This window comes from Urocampus carinirostris, chromosome 7, assembly GCF_059441175.1.
Source record: "Urocampus carinirostris isolate Australia breed hairy pipefish chromosome 7, RoL_Ucar_1.0, whole genome shotgun sequence".
Taxonomy (NCBI): Eukaryota; Metazoa; Chordata; class Actinopteri; order Syngnathiformes; family Syngnathidae; genus Urocampus; species Urocampus carinirostris.
Window position 1 is genome coordinate 23,116,011 of NC_142355.1, and position 26,280 is coordinate 23,142,290.

Below are 26,280 nucleotides of genomic sequence, written 5' to 3' on the forward strand. Positions count from 1 at the left end.
TTAAAGGCCTGAAAATTATAGATGCGCGACATGGTGGCTCTACAGGGATTTTTTCCCGATTTAGTGATCTGTCACTTGATTATCTTAAAAAGGTGGTGAATACGGCCAAACCGATGACTTGCGTATTTGGCCCGCTTCCCGGTTTGCTGATTCTTTTTGGGGTCCTTAGACCTTCAGTCCTAAATATTATAAACATATCACTCTCCTCAGGTGTAGTTCCAACGGCTTTTAAGTCCGCTGTTATTAAACATACACTGAAAAGAACCAACCTTGATCCAGAAAGCTTATGTAATTATAGACCTGTGTCAAACCTACCGTTTCTTTCTAAAGTACTTGAAAAAGTGGTGGCACAACAGTTGAATTATATTTAATCCGAGAGCAATCTTTTTGAATATGCAATCAGGATTCAGGGCTAACAACTATACTGAGACAGCACTGTTAAAGGTAACCAATTAACTTCTACTGGCAATGGACTTCAGCGCTTCATCACTCTTGCTGCTGTTGGACCTTAGTGCTGCCTTTGACACTGTAAACCTATAATATCTTACTAGAACGGTTGGAAAAATGGTCTATCAGGAACTGTCCTCTTATGGTTCAGATCCTACCTCTCAGATAGGACGCAATGTGTTAAATGGTGAAATTACATCTGAGCCGTTTAGTGAATTTCCCTGCGGGGATGAATAAAGTATCTATCTATCTATCTATCTATCTATCTATCTATCTATCTATCTAGTGTAACCTATGGTGTTGCACAGGGTTCAGTACTTGCCTCCCTTCTTTTCAGCATTTACATGCTTTGATTAGGTGATATTATTTGCAAGTATAATGTCAGTTTCCATTGTTATGCAGATGACACTCAACAATATATTCCGATGGAGAAATCTGCCACACTAAACTGGAAATTTGGAGGCCTGCCTCACTGAGATATTCTTAGGTTTTAGATCAGGAGATGGTGTAATAATAGTCTGTGGTTTGCAATAATCTGTGATCTGTGCATCCCTTTGAGACTCTTTGTGATTAGGGGTTATACAAATAAACATGACTTGACTTGACTTGATATATTTAAAGCAGGTCAATTCATTTGTAGAACATCTTTTTTATACACACATTTTTGTGTTTTTGTGTCTCTTGTGTCTGATAACAAAACAAGCAAAAGCCCATTACAAGCGGTAAATTTTATTATGGGATAACAGCACATAAAGCACATCTAAAACCGATGTGTCCAATGCACTTTTAATAAAGGTAATATTAAAGGTACAGTTTCTAAGTACAATATAACAACATTCATATTAGAATGAAAAGTATTTAAAAGACAACATTAAAGTTCTTGTTTTTCTTTACAGCCGTATTTACAAAATGAATCAAAATACTTATTTTCATATTTAAGAATCATCAGACAAGAAGGAGCAAAACTACGTTTGTGAATCGACTACCTGCTAAAGAGAGTTCGAAAGAGCTGGATTCAAAAAGATTCATGAGCATCTGGCCCCCCAAATTTCACATCAGTAGCAAACATGGGACTCTGAAAAATCTATATCCAGGTTCCGTCTTCAAATTTGCGTTGCTCGCGCTTGGAAAAAAAACCCCACGTCGCCTCTGGTTCAATCCTTTTGTAACACCACCGATACAAAACAACGTGAAAATAACAGTTCAAACTTTTACAAAAGCAAAATGGACTGACTTTTTTTTTCTTTTTCTTTTCAGATAACCGTTGTGTAAATTTAACATTTATTTGCCACTTTAAGTAAGAGGAAAGAGTTGACACATAAGGATTTTTTTAACACTGCAAAAAAATCTGTTAAAAATAACAATGTGAATGTAAAAACTGAAAAAAAAAACAGAAATAAAAAAACAACAAAAAAAAAAAAAACATAATATGCGCTATTGCTACACCGAGAGGCACTCAGTGTGATACAATTTGTATTATTGCCAGCATCTTCGAATTTGCTACAATGGAGAAGAAACGTTGCCTTCCGTGCTCAATTTTTCTCCTTTCCCGATTAATAAAAAAATAAAAAGCGAGACTGCCCGATCCCAGAGATTAATAATCAAACTACAGCCTCAAAGTGTCGCTTTGTTTGAAACTTAAAACAAGTCTAAGAGAAATAAAAAAGTGCTGCATCCGTTTAAACATATTTTTTAAATCACAAAACGTCATTAAATAGCTTGTTCGCCGGTACGTGCTAAAGAAAATATGTCCCTTAATAAGGACGGTCCAAAAAACTTGAGGATCTTAACAATATATCAGTTGACTCTTCACTTGTATGATCACACAATCCTGATAAACATTTTGTTGTTGTTCAATGGAAGGTATTTTAATGAACTTGTTGACACTCGTATTTAATTTTTTGTCTTTTAGTGACAATGTTTTTTTTTTGACTCACTTGACTTTTGCTTTAAAACTGTTGTAAGGGAATTATTTAATCTTATACCGTCTACATTGTATTGTTTACACAATTGGCCCATTATAACTTCTTTTCAATGGAAAGTATAGTTTTATTTGACATTGTTATACCTGTATTTGTAATTTTGTTACGAGGCTGTTTTCTTGTTTTTTTCTGAATCAGTTTGCATTGTAGTTACTCAGTAAAATCAAACCCATTTTAGTGTCTCTGTGTGCTGTGTTTATCACAATTATAAACCAACCTGTGGGGGAAGGGTTCAATTATTCAATGACCATGATATTTCCGAGCGCAAAGTATCGCTATCAAATCAGTAACAATGACTTTTAATCCTAAAACCCTTACTCTTTTCTCTGATGCTGAAAGCAACTTCTTTACCAATCAACTGCAAGGGCTACCAGTTTGATATGACTATAAAAAAATTGTGTTATTACTTACTATGTTGTCATTATTTTATTACTAGGTTGTAATTAGCAACAAAAGGGTTAAAATAGTCTCAGTCAACCTCTAAAACATCTCCCTTGTGTAAGGGCACTGAGTGATTTACATATATAAACCATTTAAAACAATAATTCAGGAAGAATAAATTATGTTTTTAAAGACTGTGATCATGTCAATGATTTCGCATACCACTTAGAATTTAAATTTTCAAGAGAATCACTTTGACCCAAAACCACTGAGCTAATTGCAGAACCTGTATTATTAGGAAGCTACCTGGTGTCCGCGGGCATGCCGTTGGATACCCGTTTTCCAGACACAGGGATTGCAGTTACACTTTAGGCCAGAGGTGGCAGCCATGAGTATAAAAATGACATTACTTGCAATACTTATATTGACACATGAAGCAATTTAGACTGTCTATGTAATTATCCTAAGTCGAGCTCTCTGATACAGGTACAAGCTTGATATTGTTTACCACTTAATTATTATTAATCAAGTCCCAAAATCAAGATTATTACTGCACACTGTGAAATGAATCAACTAAAACGGTTGCCAGGTTTAGTAATCAATTAAGTGTTCACAAACGTACCTAGCACCACACCGAACAAATCAGCGCACCCTAACACTAACTTATCTTGAATTAAGGAAGCAAAGCAGAATTATAACAACGTGGCGCAGCTCATTGCGTAAATGTTCTCTTCGGGTAGGCCTTTGATTTTTTTCTTTTTACCTCAACGGACAGAAGCAACCCTTATACACGTATAATCAATAAATCTTAAATACGGTGTGTGGACAGCAGAGGATGAGAGCGAGCAATTGCGAGAAAGGCCGTGTCAACTTCTTGATTCTGGTCGATAATCCAGATGCGAATTGATTAAAAAAAAAGATAAATTAAAAAAAAAAAGATAAATAAGTCGTGTATTTACATGAAGATGCTTAAAGAAAAAAATACGCACAAAGACATATTGTAAATTATTGCTTGACATTCAATTATGGCTAAAGTTGTTTTTTTTTCTTCAAAAACCAAGAAAAATATTTTACTACTGATTCATTCTATTCTGTTTTTAATATTAAACACCTGCAAAGGAGAGCATAGGGTGCCAGTTTGTTATTTTGACTATTACACCTCACTGTAGATTGATGTTTTGACTACTATGCACTGTTTTCATTAGTGTTCCAATAGGCCGATCATGTTGCCTTTAGGCTGGGTCTGATTCTGTAATCAAGGATATTCAATAAAATGAAAGGGCCCAGGGCAGGGCTTTGAGATTTAAAATTTGGCATTTTAAGGGTTTTTCAGATTTCATTGCCTGAGAAGAGCTCCTAAATAATTTAAAATCAAAACCGAATTAATGTATCACCTACTTTGAATCTTCAAAATAAGTTAAATAATTGAAGGAAAGGCACTGGGGAGGGCTTTTAGAACAGATCTGTAATTTGGCATTGTAAGCGGTTGTTTTGTACAGTCCTCTGCTGTTCTCCTTGCATGTTCAAAATTAAAAACAAAATCAACTTGTCAAACTTTGAATTTTAACTTTGAAAAAAAAAGCATAGGTGGTAACGTGACGTAACATTTTCACAATCAGTCAGCGTCACGTTTCAAAAAGAAAAGCAACCCAAATCTTCAAACTGTCAATCCTTGCAGCCAAAATTGAATCAAAATACAGAACAAAATTATATATATTTATATAAATACAAAGAAATCATTAGCAATATGAGCACTTTGTCTTCCAAGAGTCCAGTTGCATTGTTGAAGACATGACGTCACACTTTAAAAACTGCTACCTACTGAGGATGGATTGAGCTCAGCGTTTTTTTTTTTTTTTAACGCAAAACAAAACAAACAAACTCAGGACCTTCCCATCCATGTAACCCTGTTCCTTTTGTAATTATTAAAGCCTTGTCTGGGTTCTCTTTTTCTTTTCTTTTTTTTCATTTATTGACTCACATTGACAACAAACACGCACGCACATACACACAAGCTATTGCTTTGTACAAAGAGACAACAGAGCGGAGACAGGAGGAGGAGCTTTTGACGACACGACCCATTGAAAAGCCAATGTATTTAAGCACACATTAATCTTTCCCTTGGGTGAGCGCAAATGTACAGGGGACAAAAGTAAAACAAAAATAACACCGCGTCCTCGGCGTAATTATTACTCGGAAAGGAACCCGTAACGACACCACAAAGCCATATTGCTTGTATGATCCTGGGTTATAAAAACACCCAAACACAAGTTCCTTTGATTTATTTTCCTCATTCCTGCAGATTAAGGAAATAGAATAAATCATATCTGCAAAATGACACCTATCCCATGTGTGTGTCTTCCTCCCTGAGCGGACACGCCTGTTCCCCTGGGTCAGTTTTCGCTCTTTCTCCTTCCTGGATTGTCTAGCACGTTTATAGACTGGGAAAGTTTTGTTCTGCTGAGGTTCTACTCGCGGTACAGGGCTTGTGCATCACAACAGAGATTATTACTTCGGTACAGCATAAATACTACGACCCAAACAGATTTTGTATTGCATAAGAATATTTGGTTTTGCTAACAGAGAGGGACCCTGATGACACCTTTGTCGGAAACAGATATTTGTATTTTTTTTTTAAATTGCTCTTAATAAAAAACATATTTTTGGAGAGAGAGAGATGGGTTAATGGTTACTGATCTATATATGTTTGTTTTTCTGTGCGTATTGTGACCTTAGAGGCTCAGTAATGAATGAGTGCCCACTAAAGGGTATATTCACACATGAATCTGAACTCTTCATATTGGAGCATCCTTGAACACAAACTAGGCCCGAACTATTCATCAAATAAAAATACAAATTTTAAAGTCCATGATTAAAAAAAACAAAAACGGAAAAAACAGAGGATAAAATAATTTCTGAATTCAGCCTTGGTCAAAGGGACAGTGTGTATTTTTTAGCACCTGCAAATTAAAAACAAGCAAACAAGTTTAATTTAAAAAAAAAAGGAAAAATTCATAAATTATTACATAAACATGCATTTTACACACTCCAAGCTCAATAAATTTGTATTTATTCGACATAACATTAGCCCCACCTAGCAGGGGTTGAAATAAATGTCTGACATCTTGCTTCTACGGGTGCCCAGAAACCAAAGAACTTCACTAAAGGCTTGGAAAAAAATATTAAAAGAACAATTATGCTTTTTGGTCACTTTGAGTCTCCACAGTTTTTATTTTTAGAATTCAATTTCAAATTCATTAGCGTACACACGATACAGCGACATCTAGTGAACAAATAATATACACTCTTCCTTTAAGGACAAAGGCTGATACAAGTTGCGAAATTAGAGGAATATATCATGAATAATTTATTGCTATTTAAAGGAAAATGTATTATTTTGCTATTTGTAGGTTCTATCAGTCTTTTTGGTGGTAAGGGGTTTTGTATACTGTACTAGTGATATTGTTATCTGGTATCTATGACTACTCGAATTAATACCTATACATCAGGCTATACAACAATAATCGACAATGTAATTTAAATGGGTTCTGGCCGTAGCCTGATACTGTTACTTTTCCGTCAACAATTTATGTGAAAAAAAAAGAACAAATCTAAAGGTCTCAATAAAAAAGGAACTTTTGATTAAATTGTAGTCAACACAATACTGAATTATCAATTGTTTCCAGGCAATGGCAGTCGGCAATACATCACACTATTAGACTAACAAATGGGAAAACGTTCTTAGTTTTATAATATTTTCTGTTAAATTAGTGTAACCCCAGACTGTAACTGTCAACTTATATGGTTTCCCCGTATAGTGCAGGTTTTTTATCATTTCAAATTTTGTATGAAATATGACAATTTTTGTGTCCAGGGTTGTCCAAACTCTTCTGAAAGCGGGCCAGATTTGGTCAATTGAAAATGTGTGAGGGCCATTAAGCCTGGCATCATTTGAATTGTCTTAAATAAATTTACCCTATGTGAAAGATGTGCAGCGCTTGTCAATCAGCATCGCGACCCTTTGTAGCATTTACATTTGACTCACAGGGTCCCGTGATAAAGGGCTTGTTTTACCTTTTTGCATATTTCGTTTCCAGTCAGCTTTTTATAGTCAGCATGTTTTGTCTGGCAGTGCCTCTTGATATTATATTCTTAGAAAACAGCCACAATATCTTGGTAAATTTGACAGACGCAGTTGTTTCGGATTTCGCTGAAAAAAATACTTGTTTTGGAAGTGGCGGCCCTCGCAGTCAAGTTTCCTTTTTTATTTACAGTCGCCATGTCGGGAATGGGGTGGGCTACAATACTCACAGAAAGCCAGCAAGGTGGCCTAACGGTTACAGCCATCATCTTGGGAAATGCTAATTTTCTTTTTTGCACAAATTTATTTTATACTCCGGTCAACATCACTGGCGAGCCACATATAAATAATATTATGCCAGAGGCAACAGGCCAGTAAAAATTTGATCACGGGCTGTAACTGCGCCCTGGGCCGGACTTTGGACATGCCTGGCATAGTCTGTTTTGCTGTCAGTATTTAGGTGCCGGATGATGTTTTAAGGTTTATCATCGCTTAATAAGAAGAATTGCATTCATTAATAAGGGGAGCCATTGGCTGAAGTTGACAGGTATGTAAACATAAAAGTAAAACTAACAATGACATATTAAATTGCAAATAAAATATTTTCTCCTCCCCAAAAAAGGAACCCTTATGTTTTGTTTGGGTCTCCAGTGACCCGTTTCAAGATTATAAAATGTAAAAACTGATGTATCATAGGCGCCATAAAATCAAATTACACTGGAATATATGGTTATGGATGCATCTAATGTTTGTTAGGATGTGGTATTAACTATATTGAATGATACTTCTTTTTTTTTTTTTTGGTGGTCTGAAGTGAATTAGACCCCAGGTCTAAATTGACCCGCTAACAATGGTTAGTGGTGCAGATTCCTAACCCAATATTTGAATTAAAACACGATTCAGCCCTACCACAAACAAATAATGCGACAATGAAACGGAAACCAAAAAAGAAAGCGCAAAAACAAAATTTTCCCTGAGGGGTGATAGCACAAGGCAGCAGTACCTTGTGCACATTGCACGGCGGATGAATAATGGTTAGGGGTGCAAGCAGCAAAGCTTCCAAGTCATGCTTGCTGACAATGGTGGCATGCATCTAAAGGGATTCTCTTTTTTTTCTTTTTTCATAGAATTTTTCAGGTTTTTTTTTTCTGTTGCCTTGTAAAAAATAAAGTTCTTCCTTTAAGTCGCTACAGAATTGGCTGGAATGTGTCATGAGTGCATTCAATGCAACAGACCAAAAAGCGGACTACTGTTTTGGCACAATCGGGTTTTTGTTTGTTTGTTCTATCACTTTACGACCACACCAACAAGAAAGACTCAAAAACAAAAAACAACAACAAAAAAAACACAGAAGCACAACAACAACAAAGCGTTCTGAAAATAGCACTTGTCCTAGCGTTTTATGCTTCTCTAATTGTACAAACAACCGCTAGTCTAATTATTGCAGGAATAAAGTTAAGTGCTATCTGACATATTTTCCCCTCGCTTGCCTCTCCTGTTTTCTGGAGTTTGTCAACAAAAAATGTGTTACAAAAATAGAAGCTTTACGACCAGACAAGGCTTTGAATAGTCACTTTCCCTTCATTGTTTCTTCTGCTGTTGTTGACTTGAGAAGACAGATCGAGACACCCCAGGAACACCATACAAAACGTCTCAGTCTGGTTTCGTTTTGGTGGTGAGGTAGCTTGCTTTATTTCTGCCTTTCTACTAGATGGGACAATAGGTTTGTAAGGGAGCACCGGGCTTTGTTTGCAAACTAAAATCCCACAATTTTTGGAACACCTGCAAAATGAGAAGATGCCAAATGTCCCACAAGACAAGAATGTCTACTATAGGCTTCTGCTGATTCGATAAATATTCACACCGTGGCCAGAATTTGTCAACTTAAATGACATATTTTGCCATGTGTATTTTTTTTAATGTCACTGATCTAATTGGACAATAATATGTACATTTTTCAATGCTTGGTTCCAAGTAAAATGTAACTTTTCTCATCAACGTCAATACATAAATTAATTAAGGAAGACCATAATGGTGACCCCATTAAATGTTGGGAAAACATTCTGGTCAGCGAAAATTTGCCTTTATTTAAATAGTTATATTTGTTATATTCAATTATTTCTACATTTTTTTGCAATAGAAAAACGTTTTTCGGTGGAAGAGATTACATATTTGACTATGTGAAAATACCTAAAGTGTGCTCTTTAGTAGGATTGTTTTAAATATTTTTTTCTAAAGTAAGAAAAATAATACCTACAGTATTTGTCACTAATATTATTTTCTAATTGTATTTTTTTTTTCAAGTTAGGATAAAAATACCAACAATTTTGCTCATTGAAAGCATGATATTGTTTAAAGGGAGAAAAATAATACCTAAAACATTTTATCACAGCGAATATTATTTTTCCAAAGTGTGAAAACAATTCTTTCCAAAGTAAGCACATAATATCTTGTACGCATTTTTTTTCTTAAAGAAAATAATAGCTCAAACATTTTCCTCTTGTGAGTATTGTTTTTTTTTTAAACAAGTACACTTTTTTATATAAAAGGCAAAACAAAACCTAATATTTTGCTCATTGTAAGCAGTATATTATCTAATGTAAGATACATATAATCCCAAATATGTTCTTATTGTGAAAATTAAGATAACATTTTTTTTCAAGTAAGGAATACCTACAATTTTCCTGATTGGAAGTATTATTTTTCTAAAGTGAAAAATGTTGTAAGAAAAATGATACCTACAATTTATCTGATTGCATTATTTGTTTGGCTTTAAAAAGTACCATACAGTACCTAAAATATATCATGAAATAACCAAAACAATATCTAAAACGCACAAAATTAAATACCAACAGAGGATGATTTTTTTTTACATTAAATTGAAGATCATTAGACAATTCAATAGTGTGTAGAAATTGTTACATTAACAAAGATCATCATATGGAAACTATTTAATAACATTATGAAAGTTAACTCATGCAAAATAATGAGTTTATACGTGTGTATGAAAACATTGAAAACACTCGTTATTTTGACTTAAGAATGAAAAACTCAAATAAAAAAAATTATAAAATTAAAATATAAACTGTGGATCTTATTCTGCAGGTGCTCACGTTTCCAATGGAATCAACATTGCGAGTTACCGTCTAGCCAGGTGAACCCGAAATCTGTCCGATCCACCTTCTCGCCAAAGCAGCGGCACCAAAATTGGCAAATGACCGTCTACAGCTCCCAAGACCGACCCCTTCGGCCGCGGGTCGACTTGTATTTCTTCTTGTGCACATGCAACACATCACTAAGTATATATACAAGTCTTAAATTAAAACAAAGGTGTAAAGAAAAAAAGTGCCTTATCAATTGAACAATTAAGAATCGTCTAACTACGAATATCATACATGTTATTTAAAATAGATTCTATAAACATTACTTTTTTTCTGTATAGTAAGTACTTATGACCATATACCCTGTAGTACATTATAAAACAGGTGGAATGGACCCTTTTCATTGTGTCGATGCCCCGTACTTCTTGAGGGCACCCGTCCAGAGAAGGATTAATAGCAGATGGCCTTACATGATTTCACTATGCGACAATGGCGGATGGAGTTTTTTTTTTTTGAACAGCTAAAATTTCAGTTTCATTTCAGTAGAATTACCAGAATTCTATGTTGTTTCTTCTTCATATTTTTTGTTTTTGTTTTTATATCTTCAAACGATTGTCCACGGAGAGGCGGCGATTGCATCGCCGTGCCGACGGAGTCGCTGTGAGTCGACGTCCCAAGCAGATGCATCCGTAAAAATATGTCTGAACACGAGGAGGGGGGGTGGGGCAGTAGAACGTGACCAAAATGTGCGCATTTCATATTTAAAGGTGTGCATTTGCTCAGAATTATTGCCGGTTTCAGTGCTAAATAAAACATCCCAACACAAAAATGAAAGATCTTTACGATTTCAAGGAATGGAGTCGAGAGAAATCCTGGCGAAGAGAGACTGACATCAATTTTTGTCCTGGAAATGCGCAAAAGATGGTCAAGTTCAAGCGGGCAGGAATCATTGGTCCCCGTGTTGGACGGTAGGCCAAAGAGAACCGTCAAAGTAAACCTTGAGAAACAACTCCACCTATTCAAAGAAGATCTTCAGCGGCACGCCGTTTTGTCCACTCCGTTTGAATTTTTTTGTGCTGGGCACCGATATAAATTGTCTCAGATTTCCTCCACCACATTACCCCCTTTGGTGGGCGCTCGGGCACCTGGCGGGGACGTTACCCGTCAACGGGCATGGACTGCTCAAAGTCTGATCCAAACAGCTCCTTATATAAGGGAGGGAAGTGGGCACGCACAATGTCTGGGTATATTGCTTTGAAAGCCGTCAGCTTTTCTGTATGCCTACTGCACAGCGCCCGCAGTGTCGACACTTTGCATATCAACTGTGGGGAGAGACAGAAGAGACAAGCTGTTTAAATTCGCAGCAAGACCAGGGAGGACACAGAGCAACGTTGCCGGAACGCTTTTCTCCCTATACCCTTTCCTCGCTGTGTGTTGACTCCCACGTGGGGGGCAAACTTGACGTGTAAATATTGAGACAGGCGCTCAGGCATGAGGAAGCCTGACACTGCGATTGATAAGGCGCAGCTTCAGTTCTAATAATAAAAAAATGGATTTTGCATGCCGTCAGGAAACAGTCCCCTGAGAAGCGTTTGGGATAACACTTTACCGGGGAAGGAGAACATATTTGACAACTCAAGTGGTGTTGTATATAAAGCAGGGGGAGCCAATTAGGACTACATATAAGCAGTTGTAAAAGACTGATTCCTAAACAGTTCTCAATTACTAAAATCCATGATTTAAAACTAAAACGAATTTGCCTTTGTTAAAGAGATATGACTAGAGCTGCACATTTGTGGACTTTTCATTCCAAACCACTCTTCAATTGTCAAATTTCAATACATTATTGTCTGGTGGGCTGAAAGCACCGTATATAATTGCATATACGCTGATATTTCTTATAAGCCGACCCCTTAAAACTGCAATGAAATAGCCCGGTACCGTTCCTAGGTTATTTATTGTCAGTGACTGCCATCTGCTTGACACTTGCAGTAACAGCAGGTTTGGTGTGCATTCTCTTTTCTAAATCCGGTTTATATACAAGTATATACAGTAATTGTCCAATACCATCTAGCATATTTATCTGTGTATAACGCAAATTTTGTTTAACGTAATAACCGTGGTAGGATCGATTCTAACACTTGTTAAAACTTGAAATTTTTTAGGAAAGTATGAATGATAATTACAATCAATGTTCCCTCTAATTTTCCACGGGTCTGGGCGTTCACACAAAGTCAGAGCGCGACGCTTGAAACAACAGTGAGCAACCATAATCCCAAGTGTGGCAAGATAAGTAATTATCAATCATGTCCAAAACTTGACATCAAGTTACATTTTGCTGAGTTTCCGGCAATGCAAAATTATTTTTCTCTTTTGAATGAATTGACGTGGAAAACATCAAAGCGCACAGGGAGCGCAGTTTCTGTGTTTTGCGGAAACGTGGCTCACGTTTAGCATTCCTGACGCTAACGTGTAGCCACCCGGAGCTACCCGGAGCAATCCGGCTTCAGCGCCGCTATACAGTGACACAAAAGCCTGGGGGAATCGGAGAGGAGGCGGACTTGCAAACATGAGGTGCTGTATCCCTGGACACAAAGAAAAGATTACCATCTGCCGCAGGGATGTCGAACTTTTGGACTAGCGTGTGACGTCATCCACTCCGCTACAAGCACCCCTAGAGTATCATGTTAATCTGTTAATAAACAACGGGATAGACTGCTGGAAGTGTGAATTTCCCTACGGGGATGAATAAAGTATCTATCTATCTATCTATCTATCAATCTATCTTCTTACTGAGTCATTTTGAGCCCTCATTTTTGTGCGCTGGCTAGATTTTCTTGTGCGCCGAGAATGTGCGAGCAGTGCGCAATTACGCACGCGCCCAGCTTAGAGGGAACACTGATCCAGTGGTTCTTTACAATGTACTTTTTTTACTTGATTTGTAGGTTATATTTGTTTAGGAGCGAAACAATAGATGGAGAGCGTTGACCTTGTCCCAATCACATCTTCGTTTTTTGAGAGCCGATCATAAATATAACTGCAAAGTTTTAGACATAGTGATCGTGATATATTCAATACCTTTGTAAGGATTCCATCCTCTCTATGGTTCTTTTGCAGGACGTGTTGGAGAGCCAACTGGATCTTCTGCTGTAGCTTCTCCACCTTTACCTTCTCCTGAAGCCAAGATCGATCTGTGAGGTCAGAGAATTAAATGAAAAACTGAATTCAGGGTTCTCACTTTACCTACAAACTGTTAAAGAAACAGGCGGAAGGCACATTTGTTCCTTGTCACGAAAAATTCAGAGGTTGTTTTGTTTTGTCTTATATTGTTTTTTTCTTCGCACCGCGAATGACACCTACCTGCAGACATCAACACAAAGGCGGAGAACAGGGCGATCTCATCCTCAGACAGGTGCATGGAACACAAGTTTTTCCCAAACTCGAAGACGGAGCTGATCAAGTCGTCACAGCCTGCGACAGCAAAGGACATCGCCAGAGAGCTTAGTACGAGGGGAGGACCAAAGAACAACATTCGCTCTTGATCTTTATTGGCAGAGAGGCACAAAGGGAAGGGGAGAGGAAGAGCAGGAAAGACGTAAAGAATAACAGGGCTGCGAGTTGACAGCGAACGGGAGCGTCTTCGGCAGAAAAGGTGCCGCTTTGACTAAGTTCCTTCACTTTGGTGGTGTTATGCAAGGCAAGGCAAAGTTAGGTCACAATTCAGACCTTCTATAAATTATCTGCTTGGTGATCACCCCTGTTGGCCTTTAGCAAACCAGACCTTCGTGCTATAAAAAAATATAATAATCACAGCCTAATGGATGATTCAATTTCAAATGTACTAATTATAAATCAGTTTGAGATATCAAAGGGACACTGCGTAATATTTGATCACTAAATGTCACTGCATTGAGTACCAAAAATACGTGCTACAATGCACAAAGATGAATACAAACTACGGAGATTCGGAGAGACCATAATGCTGAATTTTCTTCCACTTTTTGCCCAAGCCTTTAGTAGAGTTTTAGTTTTCTGGTGTACCCATATCGGCAAGATGGCAGACAATCTGCATCAAAAAGGAATGTCTTTAAAAAATCAATTTTAAACAAGACGAAAAATTGCGATTAATGTGACAGGGCAAATTTTGTGGCTCTTTCTCCTTCCTAATTGTACTCCTTCAAGGAGAGCTTCATGTATGTAAACTAAATACATTTTTTTTACCATTGAACATTTCAAAAAAATGTATATTTTTATGATGTTTCATGTATTTTTGCTTATTATTCAAACCAATATTGCTTTTTTATAAATTCAATTTTTCTAAACTACTAGGAGTAGCTACACAATACACACTGTCTCTTTAAGTATAAAAAGTCAGATGCAAATAGTTTTATTTTTTATTTTTTTACATTAAATGAACAGATGAGTTTGGATTTGGGACCATTTTGAAATAACGTGTATCCTTCAGTACTTAAATAAACTGCTCTTGAATTGTATCTTAGAACACGTACTAAGGTAAGTTGAATTGTCGCCATTTGGTGGAAATAAGAAACTATGATATTGTTTTTTAAGGGGCATTGATTTATCAGTCGTCCACAGTTTTTTAAATGTTGGAGGATCAGGGATTGAGTGATCTTTATACTAGTCATTGGTTTAAGAAAGTTAAACACAGTCCTGTTCTGTGGAAAGAAATAATTTGGATTTCTAAAAGATCAGGGATTCTGATAGACAAGATCTTTTGGGTGGAAGCTAGCTTCAATACGTTAGTGCTTGACTCTTGAATTGCCTAGTTGAAGGCAACAGTTCAAACAGGAAATGTCCCGGGTAGTAAGTGCCCTTAACAATTTTCTGAGCTTTCTTAACACAGCTAGCTCTGAACAGTTCATCAATATACTTTCTGATAGAAGATGTTACGGTAAAATAAAGATTTTGATCAAGTAGTTAGCAGTATCAAGCTTTGTAGGAAGTGAATGTAGAACCATGTGATAATAGATAATTGGTTGGTTTTGGTTTATTTAAATATCACACTGTTGGGATTGATATGATCAGTGGTGGTATCGATACTGTATACTTGAAAATGATCCGGTTCAAGAAACCTACAAATTCCATTGCTAATTTTATCAAGGAAGACAGTTCAACATGTCTACAACCACTAAGGGAAAAAGGGAAGATTTGTAAAATCCGTGGCGGAAGGCTCTGTGACAGCTCTACAAAAATTCTTCATGTCAGCCTATCGCTGATGGTTTTGATAGCTTTCTCCCAAAAGCGCTATGTCTGGCTCTATTTATTCCACAGTTACAGGAGTCAGATGCGAGCATTCCTTGCTATCATCTCACTTCTGGCATACATAGGTGCCACGAGACGGGCGATGCAAGGTAAAGCAGGATGAAGGCCCAGTGTTCGCTTCAAGGCCTTTCGTATTGTGTGGAGCAGATTAGGAAATTCTAATTTTGGCTTGGACATCAAGGGAAAAAGGAGGGAGAGGTGTGCACACACATGCAGACAAAGACACAGGCACAACGTCCACTTACCTAATGACTTGAACACATCTGGCCCGGCGTACTTCCCGTCAAAATAGACCGTGTTGTTTTGCGAGTCAAAGGCACGACACATTCTGACAAACACAACTTCCAAAGAGCCTGCAGAAACAGATGGACACAATACACTGAATTGCTGTTTCCTTTACCCCCCTTCCCCCTTAAACATTAAAACATCAGTCAGGCGCAGAGGTGGGTAGTAACGAGTTACATTTACTCCGTTGCATTTACTTGAGTAAGTTTCGGGACATTTTGTACTTCTAGGAGTATTCTTAAACCACCAATTCCTTTTGATTTGACTTGAGTACATTCGTGAAGAAGAAACTGTATGCTACTTTAGGCTACATGGAAACCGTCACTTAAATCCACTCCATGTAGGTATGCGTCTGTCTGTCTTTGCTAAGGTGCCTTTATTTTTTCAGAGACTTCTGCCACCGCTGTCATGTTTCTTTTATTTAGATTTGACCAGTGACCCTAACAACCACCAAGTGGCATTTGTGAGCAGGGTAATTTATTAATGATTGAATGTTTTCTTTTTTTTTAATCAAGAGATAAGACATTGCTACAGTTACTCAGTACTTGAATAGTTTTTTTTCACCAATTACTTTTTTACTTCTATTAAAGTGATTTTTGGATATTTTTCAATGACTACTTTTTACTTCTCCTTGAGTGATATTATTTTGAAGTAACAGTAGTTTTACTTGACTCAAATGTTTGGCTACTCTACCCTAAGGTCAGAAAGCAAAAACACCTGCTACGCATTGAAACAAAAAAGGCAACTTTATTATAAGGAATCCAGCTGTCAATATGATGGAATGCAACAAAAATATACCTTCACATTATACGATAACATGTATATATCAGTTGGCTATAATGACATGCCGGATAACAAACGTGCTTCATTTAGTGGCGATAGAGCGTATTCATTTAACCTTTAATGAACAGATAGTGGGGTATTATCATGTCTGCCCTGTAATTTGTCACTTTCCAAGTGAGGGAGAGGACATAACCAGACAAGCGCAGCAGCCACCGTTAGTAGTACTGATGTGTGACTTTTTATTTATTTTTATTTTTTTAAAAACTGATATCAAGCCTTTCTTTAAAGAAACAAAAAAACAAAATGATTTAAATATGAATTGACAAAGTTGACGCCTAAATTATATGGCCGGATAGAAATAATTATATTATGAACCAATATATAGGTAATTAGTCAAACAAACAAAACTATACCTTGCCCAATTGGCAGAAAATGTGGTATATTTTAGTTTATGGGTTTTTATTTCATAGTTTTTGACTGAAATAAGAAAGATAATTTAATAAATATTTGAAAGTCACAGATTAGTCTGATATTGCAAGTAAGCTTGCTGATAACTATTTTTTCCGTATATTGCATTTTACTTTATTAAAAAAAAGTGACATAAATGGCAGATGATTTGGCTGATTTTATTTATCACTTTTCTTAGTTTTGTAAAAAAACAATTTAGAACTAATAAAAATAAAAGTATATAAGAGTAAAAATATATATTTAGTAGATTATACATCATAATCATCTGTTGTTGCATAAAATTAAGCTGATTTTAAATATTGCTCTTTTTATTTTACAGTTTTAATTTACTTTTTAAAAAGGTAAAATAAGAGAATTTAAAAATTAACAAAAAAAATAATACAATGATCTGCTATGGCGAATGGCAGGTATGGTGGCTTAAATTATTTATCAGTATTTTTTAAACATATATTTAGTTTTTAAAGAATCTTAATGATTATTTTTAATTTTGAGTAAAAACAATAATTCCAATACAAAATGCAAAATTGACTAATATTGTAGATGGCAGGTAATGTTGCTAATTTTAATTATAAAAGGGGCAGTGCAAATTATATGACCACTCATACTATAGCGCAACTGTAAACAAGTGCTAAAAAGAAACAAGGAAAAATACAAACTAAGGGGAATCAAAGTGACTGAAATGCATGATTTTTCTTCTCTTTTCCCCCCAGCCTTTTACCAATTTTTTTTTTGTTTTGTACCCTTAGCAGCAAGATGGAGGACAATTATGTCTGCTCTCTTAAGGTAAGTTTCTTGTTACTGTATGTACAATAAATGCCATTTCTGAACTGTCAAGTATTTTAGAAAATACATGCTAATGTGATATTTTCTATGTCTTTGATTATCATTTAAATCAATCTTGTTTTTTGTGAAATAATGAGGTTGTCTGACCACAAGGAGACATTGAATAATACACATTTTCCCTTTAAATAAGGATTATAAATATAATATTTGATGACGTAGATGAGTAATTAATAATACATTTTTTTCTCACAAAAGAAAAACATATTTTAAAATTAAAATAAACTGCCATTACAGAAAACATTGGAGTACTGATTTTGAGTAACATTTTTCAAATTATACTTTTTTTTTTTCTTTTTTTTGTTGTTTTACCACGAGAAGGTACTAAATAATACACATTGCCCCTTTAAAAATGATTTTAAATAGAATATTTTATAAAACAGATTAGTAATTAATATGTTTTCTTACAACAGAAAAGCCAAATTTTAAGAATAAGATACACTGCCATCACAGAAAACATTACTGATTTTTAGCAACATTTTTCAAATGATAATGTTTCTTCCTTTTTTGTCAACATATGTGTGCGTGCATGCACGTTGCTATGCTGTCGTACCTGCTTTGAGCAGCACTATCTGATCGTTCTGACAGAGTTCCATGAAGCCGTCGATACGCTTGGCAAACTCGACCACGTACTGGATGGCCTCAGTTATTTTGATGGCGCACAGCTGCCACATGACTTCGCGCGGCTGGAAAAAAACAGGCGGCGGGTTAAAATCGGGAGCGGATGCGCGGTGTGGTCGGCAAAGCTAACCAACCTTGCTCTGGTAGCTCTCCACCTCCTCCTGCAGGAAGGCTTGCCAAGTCATCTGCTGCAGCTCCTCTCGCAGGTACTGACATGTCTCCATGTGAGATTTGGAGATATTTTGGGACAAATGCTCTGAAACAGAGTCAAGTTGGACAAAGTCATGTTTTTGAAGGACTTTCCATACCCTTTTTTGTCTCAGACCAGTACAAGTGCTTGGAGTCCATTCTAAGACATCCATCCAACATCTGCACCGCTTATCCTCAGTAGGGTCGCGGGGTGCTGGAGCCCATCTCAGCTGTCCTCGGGCAGTGGGCAGGGGACACCCTGAACTGGTTGCCAGCCAGTCGCGGGGCACACTGAGACAGACAACCATCCACTCAATCATTCACACTTAGGGACAATTTGGACAAGCCAATTAACCTCACATGCATGTTTTTGGAACGTGGGAGGAAACCGGAGTGTTGGGAGGAAACCCACGCAAGCACGGGAAGAGCATGCAAATGCCAGATAAGAAGGTTTGATCCAATGACCTCAGAACTGTGCTGCCGATTCTAGGATATCTCAATTTAAACTTCTTTTTATCAACACTGTACACCGAAGCTGCAACCAAAAGGTCCTTAGAATTTGATGTTAATGACGATATCAACAATCCTGAGTATTGGGTAATTATCAATGAATCGAGAAAAAAACAAAATTCTTGAGAATTGAATATACGTTTTTCCTTGCTCTCATGTATGTTTTAGACCAGGGAATGTGTAATAATAGTCTGTAATAATAGTCTTTGGTTTGCAATAACCTGCACAGCCCTTTGAGACTCTTTGTGATTAAGGGCTATACAAATAAAAATGACTTGACTTGATATAAAAACTAACACTGGTGTAATAGTTCATGTAATGTGGCCTATTATTTAAACCAATGTGTTTTTTTTTGTTCTCCCGGGCCTGCGTTGGTTTTCTCCGGGCAGTCGGGTTTCCTCCCACATTCCCAAAACATGCATGTCGGGTTAATTGGCCGGTCCAAATTGTCCCTAGGTGTGAATGAGTAAGTGAGTTGTCTGTCCCTGTGTGCCCCGCGACTGGCTGGCAACCAGTTCACGGTGTCCCCTGCCCACAGCCTGAAGACAGCTGGCCTGGGCACCACCACCCCTGAGACCCTACTGAGGATAAGCGGTGCAGATAATGGATGGATGGAATGGATAAATGTGCGCCACAAAGCGGTTTTGGTTGATCTAAAAACATATAATTTTGCCTTTTGACAAATGGGCGCCCCTTTGTTTCAGCTTTGACACCCCTGCTTGCTGCAAAGGTGTGCAGAGAGACTTGACACTGAGGCTTTTAGAGAAAGGAAACACAAAGGGGAGGGGCAGCGCGGGGAGTTCACCATTTTTATGCATCTCGCGTGTTTGTCTTTATTATTTAAGAAATTGTTGGATAATTATATGCTATTTCCATGTACATGTACTCTTATGTATTTAGCGTATTTATACTTTTGATTTGTGCAATTGACAAATATATCTACCTCTTTCATTCGTGTTAATTATGTGTCTTTTTTGGCGGGGAAGGGGGGTCTGGATACGCTTAGGGGTGGTTTCGCACAGGGTTTAATTTAGTGTAGAACCACTGCTGGTTACTAGGTGTTGCATTGTGTTCAGGACTGAAGCAAATACTTCTTCAAGGCAACCTAACATGTGTACTAAAATGACAATGAAGTATCTGAATTAGAAAATTATAATAAAAATGAATGTAAATCTGCTGTAGTTGGATCGATAGGTGTGCACACTTAGTTGCTCAATCGAACAAAGGTCATTTTCTCTAAGCGAAGCTGCCATTGCAGGAATTTAAATGGATTTGAAAACACATCTGTTAAAAGGAGTTCCTAGACACAGGGGAGCCTAAAAAAATGATTTCCCCCGACGCCTGCCCTGCTGGATCCTGATTGGCCCTAATTAATGGAAACTAATTAAAAAAAAAAGAAGAGAGGCTCTTTTAATGAGTGTTGGAGATGAGTCTCCAACCTCCTGCTATTTTAAGCAACTATTGTGTGGTTTGCCCCATGGTTGTGTTAAAAGACCCCAGTTCCCTAATTCCCCCTACTTCATTGTTCTCAGGATTCGTACACCCTTTTCATGGCCAAAACCAAGCATTTTTTCAGGACTTTCAAAGCCAATTTTCCAATTTCTCTAGTACCATTTGTAGGAGATAATTTATATATTATTTTATATTATTATTTTAAATTTTTAGTAATATTATTAATAGTCATTATTCATTAATTGTTGTTATCATGATCATTCATCCCACCAACACTAACTGTATCTAAGGTACAAAGCAAGTAAAGTCAATTCTTCTAAAGTTTAAATTATATTTGAACGAAGCTTCTGTAAACATGACCCACTGTATTAATCTATTTCTTCCATGAAAAATACGTGTGTAAATATTTTTAGTCAGATCTCTCCCCTCAAAGGTGTTGGGTAAGAATGAAGGTATTTTGTAGCTTACATGTTCTGTTGCAAGAAGTCGTTCCTACTAAGACTTAGCCATTAGGAACACCATCTTAATTCTTTAAATGGAATTTAATAAGAAGAGTTGATACATAATATTTGCACTTCTACATATGTTATAGTACCATGTTTAAGCATAACATATACCAAACATAGTTAAGCTAGTCATCTCTGTGAAATACCCTTAATATAGCCTAGATGGTAGTGTGCCCGCTTTGAGACTGGGAGGTCGCTGGTTCGCGCCTCGACCGAGACATACCTAATTGGTATAATGGCGGCGCCCTCTGGCTGCGGCTGCATCGACTCGCTACAACGGGTCAGGTGTATCGACATTTCGTTCTGTGTACATTGTTACAAAGAATGACAATACAAAGGAAATTATTATTATTATTATTATTATATGAATGAAGTGGGGCAGCACGGCGGCGCAGTGGTTAGCGCGTGTGCGGCACAGTTCTGAGGTCGTGGGAACCCCCTGCGTGGGTTCAAATCCAGCTACCTGCCCACTGCCCGGAGATGGCTGGGATGGGCTCCAACCCCCCCGCGACCCTAATAAGGATAAGCGGTACAGCTAATGAGATGAGATGAATGAAGTGAGTGGACTCCTTTTTTTTTTTTTGAAGAACTGTGTCCTTTTCTAAAACCTTATAGCATGCAGTGCGTGAATTTGTTCTGTGTTTGATTCACTGTTTGTAATTTCCGTTTTATAGCCATTGCTCCTTTAAACAGTAGCCTCTTGGCATCATGGTCTGATGCACCTGTCCTCTAAGGGGCAGTGACGCTTCACATGACTACGCCATACAAACTAATGCCGGCTGCTGTTACTCACGAGGGATGATGAAATGCAATAGCAAGGTTAAGCCACCAGAGAGCATTGACGGCATTATTTTTAAGCAGATTTGTTTTATATTTTTCATTTAATGTATGGTTTATCGAGTAACACCCATGAGAAACACAGCGGCAATTTTAAGCATATACAAGCACTTTACCCAAAATCCAAGCACTTGTCAAACTTTGAAAACAACATTGTAATTCAAGCATTTTAAACAACACTACGAACCCTGTGTTCTGCTTCTCACCTAGTTCTGCCATGGACACTGTGGGGGAGGTTTCTCCGTTGGTGAAAGAGCAGTAAGGGAAGAAGCCGGACCCAGGTGCAAAGTCGCAGATAGGCTCGGGTTTGATGCCGTTGATGTCCAGGCCCGACTGGTCCGGGGAGGGCTGGATATCCAGGTAGAAGCTGCTAATGGCCGAGTCGGGTTTGGTTCCGTCAGGGGTGTGACCGTCCATGTAGCCGCTGAGGTCGTCGTGGAGCTCCGTCAGGCCATTGGCAGAGAGGCCGTAACTGGGCGTGAGAGGCTCCGCCTCCCCGGGCTGCTGTTGGTGGTCGCGTTGCTGCTGCTGAAGCCGGTGCTTTTGGACCTCGGCGTACAGGCTGTCTCGCTGTTTTTTGGACATGCGGCCGAACTTCACCGCTGAAAGTCAACCACAATGACATTTGATGTGTCATTAAAGGGACACTGTATTCTTTTTTCAAATTCCAATTTCTTCCACAAATATATTCCGTCACTCTTTTAATGCTTTTTGGAAGTTATCTGTCGGATAAACTGTAATGAGTCTTAACCAATATCACAAAAAAGAAAATCACACCCTTTATCTAAGTTATTCAAGCCAAAACATATTTGTGTGGCTTAAAAACACGCTTTTTAAAAATTACTATTCGAACATTCTTGTCTAAACCCGAAATATACACGCATCATTTTTTTTAACGGTGTACCTAATAATTTGTCATGTACACATGAGATTTATCCAGCTAAGCCTCAATGGCAATACGTTGATTAATTTTTAAATCTCGTTAAAAAAATGAATTATTTTTTTGTTCTAATGTGGCTGTCTCTCCTGTTAAGATTGCTAACACTGACGTGCAAGAAATGCCTGCGAGAACAAATCATATTATGTCACACTCTTGGCTGAACCCTTTCTCCTTTGAAGAAAAAATAAATCTCACGTCAAGGCTGGAGATAAAATCACTTTAAAGAGAGAGAGAGAGAGAGAGAGAGAGAGAGAGAGAGAGAGAGAGAGAGAGAGAGAGAGAGAGAGAGAGAGAGAGAGAGAGAGAGAGAGAGAGAGAGAGAAGAGAGAGAGAGAGAGATGAGGATAGTGGAGAAAGATACTTTTATGCTAGACGTTGCTGCTACGGGTCTTGAAACTATATCAGCTGGTCATTGTGTGTTTATGTATGTAGAGGAGAATGCAGGCAGACGGGCTAGTATGTTTGAACAAATACCAGAGTCACCTTCTTTTGTCCTGACAGTTTTTTTTGCACTCATAAGTACCTCCCGTTTATGATGGTCATGAATATGCATGCATGTCTAAATCTGGAATATAAAAATGAATCTCAGGCACACATTAGATGACATTTGTATTTGAAATTGCATTCCGTTCTTGCTTTGCTCTTGAGTGTGAAAACAGTCTACCCGGAGAACAGTCACAGAAGGCCTGACTCAGTCCAATCAAGCCAAGGACGAGGGTATCTCAAACCCAGTCATATTTGTGGGAAAAATTACATTATGCCATCCTCTGAAATCCTGCTTTTACACCCACAAGCTTTCATGTTTTTGAACTGGATTTTTTTTTTAAATTCAAACCTTGTTTGGTACACTATTTTGGTGTTGTACAATATATTTTTTTTAATCGGTTGTTTTCTACCTACCTTTTACCTGATATTTAATGTTACCTAAGAATAGAGGATAAAACAGGAGGGGGATTGTGAATAAAGGGACATTATTCATGATGACACACCCAAATTAAATACAACAAACTAATTACTATTTCCTGTATTTTTGTTTGACCTGTTTGTTGTTCTTGGTTCTAAGAATGACTTTGTACAATATATTTTAGTTATCTATTATGATTTAAAATTATATTTGAAGTCCTCATTAAAAACTGCTAAACAAAACAAGAGGTCAATTTTAAATATAGGGACATTAATCACGATGACACACCACGATTAAAGAAAGAAATAAGCTAATGGGTCTTTTCTGGCATTTTTTGTGTTGTTTTGGAGCAGTTAAAGATAAGACAAGACAAAAACGACAAGTTCAGTCAAGTCAAGTTAAAAGACGAAAAAAAAGACAAGACAAATTACAAGACAGTTGACAAGACAAAAAAGGACAAAACTCAGGTCCATTCAAGTCATGTTAAAAGACTAGAAAAAATACAAAAGAAAACACAAAACATATGCAAAGACAAGTAAAAGAAAAGACAAATCAAGACAAAAATGAAGACAAAAATGAAGACAAAAGACAAGACAGAAAACAAGACAGTGCAAGAAAAGTTAAGAAAAATTTAGGGTAAAAAAACAAGACAAAAAGATAAGACAACTGGAGGGACAGAAAACATGTCCAGTCAAGTCAAATCAACACACATAAAAAACCCTGCCAATATACAAGACAAATTAAAAGCCAAGTCAGGGACTTGACATGACAAAATATAAGACAACTTACAAGACAAAATCACAGGTCCAGTCCTGTTAGGTTAAAAGACAAGAAAAAATACATGGCAAAAGACAAAACAAAAGAAAAGATAAACAAAAAGAAAAAAGACATGCAAAGTACAAGACAAAAGCAAATATAAGTCATGAATAAAGACAAGACAAACAAGAAGACAAACAACAAGATGAAAACCGGATCGAAGACAAGAAAAAAAACCAAAACAGAAGACAAGACAAAAGACAAGGCAGAAGACAAAACAGAAGACAAGACAGGTAAAAGACAGGACTAGAAAAAAAGACAAGAAAAAGCAAGTCGAGCGAAGAAAAAAAATCAAGCTTTTAGACTTTATCATAGAACCTCGCCCACATCCATTGACGACTATAAGACGTACAAATGTAATTTCGAGCTCCATGTATGTTTGGAAAGCATAAAAGCAGCTAATTTGAGTGTTTAGCGCAAACCACCACCGACCAGCCCAGTGTCATTTCTGCAATTAATTTATGACAACTGTAGTGGGTGGGCGAATGGATCCCTCACACACCATTTCCTGTGGTGTGTCTTTGGCAAGTACAGCTTGATGGCGCCCATTCCTCTCCAGGTCAATGTTTCCACACAACTAAAACGGCAACAAGTTCAATCCACCCCCTAATCTTTGATTTAAGTGTTTTCACCCCAGTGCTGCTAGAGATGTTGAAGCGCCCAGTTTTTTGCATCTTGACCCGTGTAGTACTTACCGTCCCGTGACATGCCCACGGCCAGGCACTTCTGCAGCCGACAGTGCTGGCAGCGGTTGCGGCTGGTGCGGTCGATCAGGCAGTTCTTCTGACGGGGGCAAGAGTAGGCAGCATTGCTCTGCTGACTTCTCCTGAAGAAGCCCTGCGTGGGGGGGAGAGAAATGTCTTTGGTTTGAAGTCAAATATTGGCTATTGGTAAGAAGCGGATGCAGGCACGGTTATATCTAGAAGCAAGTAAACACGAACCAGTAAAAACTATGTCTTTAGATCCGGCAGAGATGGCGAGATGCGTCTTTGCTGTCAGAGACATTTTTGGACTATTTTAAAGGCTTGATTCGCCGCTGTCATGCATTTTCTGGACCCCTGTTTTCTTTTATTGACATTCACTGTCTTGTGTACTGTTACTCAATGCTAAATAAATTGCACCCTGGTCATCCTGGAAGGAGGATTACCACTTTTGAGGGCCAAGGTTTCTTATTCTCCTCGTGCTGAGGTTTTGAGTTTTTCCTTGCCCGCAAGTTGGTTCAAGATTAGGGGATGGTATAATTGTAACCTGTGCAGTCCTATGAGACATTCTGTGATTAAGGGCTATACAAATAAATGTCACTTGGCTCGACTTGACATAATAATGTTGTTGTTTCTAAGAAATATGTCCTCACTGTGTAGATGAAGACTAAATGTGTCATTAATCAGATCGAGTCGATTCTCAAAGGATCTTAACATGATCGTAGCCAATTTTCATTATATCCAATGATTTGTTTTTAAAATGAAACGTTGATTGGTCATATCACAGAGAAACATAAAAAAAGCGTCGCTTGGAACGGTGGGCAACATCAATCCCCCCAAAAAAATCATAATAAAACTTGTCCAAAACCTGAGATGAAATGAAATTACCTTCTGCTCGCTTTCCGGCAACACTAGTTAGGTTTTACAATTCTAATGAATCGGCTAATGTAACGGTCCACACATGTCAGTTGTTTTTACAACAACTAGTACATGGTCTGGTCTGGCTCACTCTTGGTGCGCGTCCAGTCTCACTTTAAATGTTAAAATCCGTTTTTCTAAGATTTCACACATTAGATTGTTATTAGAGAGTGAAGAGGAAAAGGATGGGAAAACAATAACTTCAAAGAAACTGTAAATCATTTTTTTTTAATGG

At 37.5% G+C, this 26,280-nt stretch overlaps 1 protein-coding gene across 2 annotated transcripts in view; it reads right to left on the reverse strand.

Moving 5' to 3' along the window:
• Positions 1-1,160: 1,160 nt before the first annotated feature.
• Positions 1,161-26,280, reverse strand: part of roraa (RAR-related orphan receptor A, paralog a) — a 413,583-nt gene continuing 388,463 nt past the window's right edge. For both annotated transcript variants that reach the window (XM_088340218.1, XM_088340220.1), the window contains 8 exons: positions 25,122-25,263; positions 21,973-22,368; positions 18,407-18,528; positions 18,205-18,337; positions 15,521-15,628; positions 13,353-13,463; positions 13,071-13,183; positions 1,161-11,314 (listed from right to left, as the gene is read on the reverse strand). In XM_088340218.1, coding sequence (XP_088196344.1) covers positions 11,150-11,314; positions 13,071-13,183; positions 13,353-13,463; positions 15,521-15,628; positions 18,205-18,337; positions 18,407-18,528; positions 21,973-22,368; positions 25,122-25,263 — 1,290 coding nt within the window. In that variant the 3' untranslated portion in view covers positions 1,161-11,149. The remainder of the gene's footprint in view (positions 11,315-13,070; positions 13,184-13,352; positions 13,464-15,520; positions 15,629-18,204; positions 18,338-18,406; positions 18,529-21,972; positions 22,369-25,121; positions 25,264-26,280) is intronic.